Below are 7,766 nucleotides of genomic sequence, written 5' to 3'. Positions count from 1 at the left end.
TCTGAATAACTCATCATTGATCTAACCATTTCCATAAGAGTCCTATTCCTTCTTTCTGCCATACCATTCTGTTGGGGTGTACTAGGTGCAGACAATTGAGATTGAATCCCGGCTTCTGATAAGTAATTCCTAAACTCTTCAAAGAGGTATTCGCCACCACGGGCAGATCTTAGTGTCTTGATACTTTTACCAAGACGTTTTTCCACATCAACCCTATATTCTTTGAACTTATCAAAGCATTCAGACTTGCGGTGCATCAAGTAAATGTATCCATATCTTGAATAATCGTCTATGAAAGAGATAAAATATTCATAACCACCTCTTGCCTGGATAGACATAGGACCACATAAATCAGAATGAACCAGTTCTAACACATCTTTGGCTCTATACCCTTTGGCCTTAAAAGGTCTCTTGGTCATTTTACCTTTCAAGTAGGATTCACACGTTGGAAAGTTTTCCAACACTAATAAACCAAAGAGTCCATCAGCTATTAGCCTTTGAATCCTACTTAAGTTAATATGACCAAGCCTTAGATGCCATAGATATTTTGGTTCATTTCCGAAGGTTCTTTTCTCTTTTAGAGTTAGAAGATGTGTTATTAATTTCTATTTGTTACTTTGTAGGAGAAATTGAATTTAGAGTATACAAATTGCCAACCAATGCATCAGAACAGATAATAACCCTATTTCTCTTTATAACCACATTGTTATTGAAAGAAACAGAATATCCATCCAAATATAGTTTAGAAACTGAAATTAAATTCTTTCTGAAACTGGGTACATAAAGACAATTTCTTAAAATCATACTTCTATTCCTATCAAAAGATAAGTAGACGTCTCCCACTGTAATAGCTGCCACTTTCGTAGCATTGCCCATGTAGACGGTTATCTCTCCTTCATACAGTCGTCGGGTTTCCTGGAACCCTTGCAAAGAGTTATAGACATATTCAGTGGCTCCCATATCTACACACCAGGTGCTGGTAGATAACACCGCTAAACATGTTTCAACTACTAGAGAATGAGATATACCTTTATTGTTCTGGTTCTTACGAGGACAGTCTGCCTTCCAATGTCCCGATTGCTTGCAAATGAAGCAGTTACTCTTCGACTTCTTCATTCCTGCTCTTAGTCCTGTACCTAGAGGTTTACTCACCTTCTTTGCTGAGCCAGCTTATTTCTGGTCGAAATTAGCACCATAAAGAACCATAAAGAACCTAAACAACCAAAGTCAGCATATGAGTTAGAGTTCTACCTGGCTGCAGGTTCTGGTTGAAACCATCTGTAGATTTCATCTACACTTTCATATGTAGATAATCCATCTTGAAGATTGGAGTAGCTTCCTTCTACACTTTCAACTTGTTTGCATGAATCATCTCACTAGTGGAATGAGCAAGTATTCTGCATAGAAGAGCTGCAAACAGCAAAAGCAAATTCGACAATTAATTTCTGTGTGATCCACGATCAAGGATTTACTTGTTCATGAAATAATTCAAACAGATGATAATTTACCTTCCAAATAAACATGTAGAAAGATGTTATTGCAGCTTTGCTCATGAGATCGAGAGAACTAGCATGACTCCACAGAATTAAAGCAAGGAATGCATGACAAAATCTGCAAAGCCGATAGGATTTTATCCTCTTGTGGTTTGAACAAGAAAAGGGGGGAAAACAGAGGAGAACCCTTTCAATTGTTGTTTATCATAGTATTGATCCTCTTTCCTATTAATCACACATTTACATCTAAAGAATTGCAAACAATGTACTACTTTCCAACTAAATAACAAGAACTATACTGAACATGTAAGGCTGCAATGTTTTTAGTCTGAAGGTAAGTGCTATTCGAGAATATTTGCATAGCGGTTTGACAACCAAATAATGTAATGAAGATTGAGTTCCAATTTATTCCTAAAAGCAGTACCTAGTTCTTGTTTAATCATATGCAGGAAAATTAGTAAAACCCATTGCATGTTTAAAATCTATATTGGAAGAGGAATGTGAATATCTAATTCAAAAATTTTGATATAATTTGAAATCATTTAAGGTTACAACATTCTTGCATTATATAACATCTGAAACCTGAGCAATAATAAGAAAAGGGTGATATGAGACTCGCGAGGTGCTCGCATTGCCTTTGAAGAGTAGAAACCCAGCGAGTTGCACCAAAAGCCATGCCACTAGTGACAAATTGGATGAAAACTTGATGCACTGGCTTATCATCCACCTCTGCATGCTCTACCCACATCACCTGCATGTCCAGTTTAATTAATTACAAACGATCGAACAAAAGATTCAAAATGAAAGATATATTATGGCATTGACAAGAAATAATGAAGAATATTGCGTGCACAAATTTAAGTAGTGAACATATTAATTGTTACCCTTGAATAACCATTGGGCATATCTTGAATGATGCAGCCTGAAGTCCTCCTTCTATACCAAGGGAAGCATGTTTGAACCCCTTCCACAAATCCATCGACTGGAAAGTCCACCACTATCCAACTGCCTAATTCTTCCGAGTTCTGTTGGCAGTACCTGAAGAAATATGCTTCTCTCGCCGCCACCAAAGGCGACAAAAACTGCAACTCTCCGTGCATCTGGAAGATAATTAATTGTGTTAGAATTATATAAATTTTCAGAGAATGTGATAGCAATCGCGTTGTAGATCGAATTACCAGTTGCAAGCAGCCATTTCCACCAGCGACTCCGAAACTCAGCACCTGAACTGTTCTTGATTTCGACACAATCGAAGGGAAAAGCTCCATCCACTTGTTCTGAATATGAATATGAATATGAATATGAATATGAATACGAATACGATGCAATTGTAATTGCTTTTGAAGAAAAAATAATTAATGATGTTAAATGATGTGAAATCGTTCGATTTGATCAACTCACGACGTCGAGGAAGGCATCCACTAGGGTGATGCTGTTCATTATGACCATGGCAGTGTCCCCCTTGGTTGCTCCTACGCTTGTGGCCTCTGTTGGCCATCTCTCTCCCTCCTCGCGACTGGTTCGCTACGAGTCGTGAAGGGGTGATGGGTTTAGGGCTTGGAGAGGAAAGGAGAAGAGGCAACAGGTTTAGGGCTTGGAGAGGAAAGGAGAAAAAAACGTGAAGTAGGCGAAGAGATCATAGGTTGGACGAAAATGCTTAAGGATCGAGAAGGTAAAGGGGGGAATGCGGCGGCAAAAAATTTCGGGGAGAGGGAAACAAAAAATGCGGCGGCAAAAAATGGCGAAGGGAAAAAACGGCGAAGGAAAAAAATAACGGTATTCAACAACACTTAATAGACAACGGTTTTCAAAAACCGTTGTCATAATCCAAAAAAACGCACATAGACAACAGTTTTCAAAAACTATTGTCGTAGCCCAAAAAAACATAAATAGACAACGGTTTTTAAAAATCGTTGTCGTAAGTCAAAAAAACTGCTAAAAGACAACAGTTCTTGATTTCGACACAATCGAAGGGAAAATCTCCATCCACTTGTTCTGAATATGAATATGAATATGAATATGAATATGAATATGATGCCATTGTAATTGCTTTTGAATAAAAAATAATTAATGATGTTAAATGATGTGAAATCGTTCGATTTGATCAACTCACGACGTCAAGGAAGGCATCCACTAGGGTGATGCTGTTCATTATGACCATGGCAGTGTCCCCCTTGGTTGCTCCTACGCTTGTGACCTCTGTTGGCCATCTCTCTCCCTCCCCGCGACTGGTTCGCTACGAGTCGTGAAGGGGTGATGGGTTTAGGGCTTGGAGAGGAAAGGAGAAGAGGCAGCAGGTTTAGGGCTTGGAGAGGAAAGGAGAAAAAATGTGAAGTAGGCGAAGAGATCATAGGTTGGACGAAAATGCTTAAGGATCGAGAAGGTAAAGGGGGGAATGCGGCGGCAAAAAATTTCGGGGAGAGGGAAACAAAAAATGCGGCGGCAAAAAATGGCGAAGGGAAAAAACGAAGGAAAAAAATAACGGTATTCAACAACACTTAATAAACAACGATTTTCAAAAACCGTTGTCGTAATCCAAAAAAACGCACATAGACAACAGTTTTCAAAAACTATTGTCATAGCCTTTAAAAACCATTGTCGTAGCCCAAAAAAACATAAATAGACAACGGTTTTTAAAAACCGTTGTCGTAAGCCAAAAAATTGCTAAAAGACAACAGTTTTTGTTACAACCGTTGTTAAAAGGTAAAAAGACAACAATTTGGCATAAAACCGTTGTCGTTTGAGTGTTGTTGAATGAGGATTTTCTTGTAGTGCATCTTACCCAAAGCGAGTCCGACTTTGATTGGATTTCTCAAAGGGTTTTGCTTAAAAGAGCTTCATTCCATGCACTTAGATCACGGAGGTTATAGCCACCACCTTGTTTAGGGAGACAAAAAGTGTCCCATGCAATTGGAGGGAACTTAGTAGACCATACAAACATCTGACATATTGTTCTAATTTTTTCAATAACCCCTTCAGGTATAGGAAGCAAAAAAAAAAAAAAAAACCAATAGCACTCCATACCTTGTAGTACCGTTCACACCAATTCAAGTTGGCCCGCGTATGATAATGTATGTTTTGCCCAAGAGTTAATCTTTTTTGTAATAGCCTCAAGTAGGGGGGTCATAGTTGGCAATCTGTAATTTCTCTGTCGCAATTGGAATACCCAAATACCAGAATGGAAAAGTTCCTTCTTGAAATCTAGTTATCTGTAGGAGCTGACCCTTCATCCCCACATCAACCCTAATCATATATATGTGAGATTTCAACGGATTGGCCTTTAGCCCCGCCTCACAACCAAATTGTTCCAAACAGCCCGCTAAAACATTGATGGAGGTTTTATCGGCACGGGCAAACAACATCAAATCATCGACGTAAACTAGATGGGTGATTCCAACCTCTTTTCACATAGGATGATGATGAAATGAGGGTGACGAACAAGAAACCTGCAACCTTCTTGAGAGTACTTCTATACATAAACCAAATAAGAGAGGAGATAAAAGATCACCTTGCCTCAAACCGCGTTGTCCGCTAAAATATCCATAGATGCTGCCATTGAGGGAGATTGAATAAGAGGCCATATTTACACATTTTCTAATCCACCCGCAATACCGTTGGGGAAAACCAAAACCAACGAGTGCCTGCATGAGAAATTCCCAATCCACCATGTCAAATGCCTTCTTCAGATCAATCTTAATCATGCACCATGGTGATATTCTTTTTCGCGCATACTTCCTTAACAGTTCTTGGGTTAAATTAATGTTGTCTTCTATTGATCTTCCTTGCACGAATGTCACTTGAGCCGAATCCAACAAGAAGTCCAAAAACGAAGCTAATCGACTTGCCAAGATCTTGGCTAGTACCTTATAGCAAACATTGCAGCATGAGATAGGCCGAGAATCTGACACCCCCCAGGCATGATCTGCCTTTGGTACCAAGGTGGTCAATGTATGATTCCACTGTTTAAGCAATTTCTCTTCTTGAAAGAACTCTTAAACTGCTACCACAAAATTTGAACCTACTATCTCCCATGATGAAGTGAAAAACTTCGCCCCATAGCCATCCGGACCCGGTGCCTTGTCACATCCAATGTCATGTAGGGCTTCTTTGATCTCATCCTCACCCACCGGGCTTGTCAACCCTTCTGATTGGGTTCCATTTAGCTTCCTTCTGGGGATATCATTGTTGTCCATAGGGCTGCATATTTCATTTTTGCCAAGCAAGTCATGCAAGAAGCTTACCAATTCCTCCGCCACTTCACCAAGGCTTGATGTTTACTCCCCATCCCTTTTGGTGAGTGTAATAATAGTATTTCTCTTGTTGTTCCTCTTTACCACATCATGAAAGAATTTAGTGCATTTGTCAGAGCTCTTTAGATATGTATTGTTTGCCCTTTGTTGGTAAAATTACTTTTTCGCCTCCGCAAGAAGAGTAGCTCACCTTCGGGCATGTATATACTCTGCAGGGGCAGTCCCTCCATCTAATATATCTCTTTACATCCTTTCCAATTCTGCATTTGCTCTTCTTGTCTTCTCCGAGATGTGCCCAAACTTTTCCTTGTTCAATTCTTGCAATCAACCCTTTAACTGATTCAATTTTAACTTGAGCACAAATTGAGCATGTCCTTCGGCCGGGGCTGCCCAAGTGTCCCTCACAATCCTTTCAAAATCCTCATGAAGACCCCACATGTTTAGGAATTTGAAAGGCCGGTTTGGAGGTCGATCTTTTGTCATTGTGTGCACTATGCCACAAGAGTGATCCGAGAGACATCTGAGAGCCGTAAACTCTGCATGCGCATCAAAGTCTGTCATTAACCAAAACTCTATCCAATTTGGAGGAGACCGTACCATTTGTCCAAGTAAGCCGACATCCAATGGAGTGAAGGTTCACTAGTTTACACGCTTGCACAAAGTTTTGGAAATCTCGCATTTCATGATTGGTGACCAGTGAGCCTCCTTGCTTGTCATGTATAGATAATATAGAATTGAAATCCCCCATTACCATCGGTTCAGAAATAGCGGCACCAAGCTCCTCAAGTGTCTCCCATTGTGACGTCCGTTGTCTTAAGAACCTCCATGTCTACCTTTTGTAAATCTCAAAGAAGCAAAATACCACCATTGTTAGACCTACAAAATGTCTTTGCAGAATTGGAGCTAGAGATTCCTCGTTCAGCTTTGTCTCCAATAGAGGAATTACTTGGATGTCTTTATGCCTAAGGAGATGCTGCACTCCCCTTGTTTAAGGGGCTTATGAAAGCCCATAATATTCCAAGCGACAACCTTCATTGACCATCTCGATGGGTTGCTCGCGCCCGAAGCTGTCTCCCACAACTTGGTGCCAACATGCTAACTCCAGCAGTCCCACTTGTGCTCAAAGATGTGGTTGATGGTAAGTATGAAGTTGACACCTTAGATGTGGTATGTATTGTCTCACTTGGTGCTATATTGCTTTGTTCAGCCGATGAGGATGAACTTCCCAAACTAGAACTGGAACGTGCTGAATGAGTAGCTTACTGAGGTTGCTCCTCCTCTACCGTTCGTATTGTAGGACCGTTAGATTCGATAGAGGGAGGGGGGGGGGGGAGTGAATATCGATTCAAAAAGTAGAGTAAAACTACGCAGCGGAAAAGTAAAATAGACACAAATGTTTTTTACTTCGTTCGGAGCCTGTGACGACTCCTACTCGAAGGCTCGTGGTCCTTGACCACTTTCGTTGGGCAATCACTAACAAGTCGAAATATGATTACAGAATGAATACAGGAAATGCTAGTGAAAATAAAGCAATACCGACAAGGAAAATAAAAACCGAAGGAGCACTTTGTCGGAGCGTTGTTGGCGTCGCAGGAACGTAGAGCAGCAGGACCAGCAGTAGAAGAGTTCTCAGATTGATTGTTGAAGAAGCTCCATCCCTGGGGCTTCTTTTATATGCTGCTCCGGGCGCCTGGATCCCTTCCGGGCGCCCTGGTGCGACGTGGCAGGTCTAATCAGCAAACTCCACGTGGCGACGACTCGGCCTAGATAAAATTCACCTCTGGGCACCCGGATCCCTTCTGGGCGCCTGGACCTCCGGGCGCCCGGATCCCTTCCGGGCGCCCGGACCTCCTGTTTCCAGAAACTTCCTTTCCTGCAAAACAGAGTTAGTCCGAGGCACATATGTATTCTGCAACACATATTGTTAGCACAATTTATGAAATAGAATTAACAGTAAAAATATGACTTAGATTCCGTCTTTCCGAGACCGGAATCTAGTCACGATCTCGACTTAGATATCCGA

The 7,766-nt window shown here is 40.9% G+C and overlaps 1 protein-coding gene and 1 long non-coding RNA gene across 2 annotated transcripts; both read right to left on the bottom strand.

Annotated features, from left to right (window-relative positions):
• Positions 1–2,196: 2,196 nt before the first annotated feature.
• Positions 2,197–2,698, bottom strand: LOC122053624. The gene is made up of 3 exons (XR_006132269.1): positions 2,672–2,698; positions 2,378–2,593; positions 2,197–2,244 (listed from the first exon to the last, which is right to left on the bottom strand). It is a non-coding gene; the product is annotated as an uncharacterized LOC122053624 (long non-coding RNA).
• Positions 2,699–4,603: 1,905 nt separating this feature from the next.
• LOC122050283 lies at positions 4,604–5,194 on the bottom strand. Its single transcript, XM_042611202.1, has 2 exons — positions 5,002–5,194; positions 4,604–4,893 (listed from the first exon to the last, which is right to left on the bottom strand). Exons 1-2 carry the CDS (start codon positions 5,192–5,194, stop codon positions 4,604–4,606), a joined length of 483 nt encoding a protein of 160 aa, XP_042467136.1.
• Between the last annotated feature and the right edge of the window lie 2,572 nt (positions 5,195–7,766).

Source organism: Zingiber officinale, chromosome 3A, assembly GCF_018446385.1.
Source record: "Zingiber officinale cultivar Zhangliang chromosome 3A, Zo_v1.1, whole genome shotgun sequence".
Classification (NCBI taxonomy): Eukaryota; Viridiplantae; Streptophyta; class Magnoliopsida; order Zingiberales; family Zingiberaceae; genus Zingiber; species Zingiber officinale.
The sequence above is the reverse complement of the archived record's forward strand: the minus strand, read 5'-3'. Positions and strand labels throughout refer to the sequence as shown.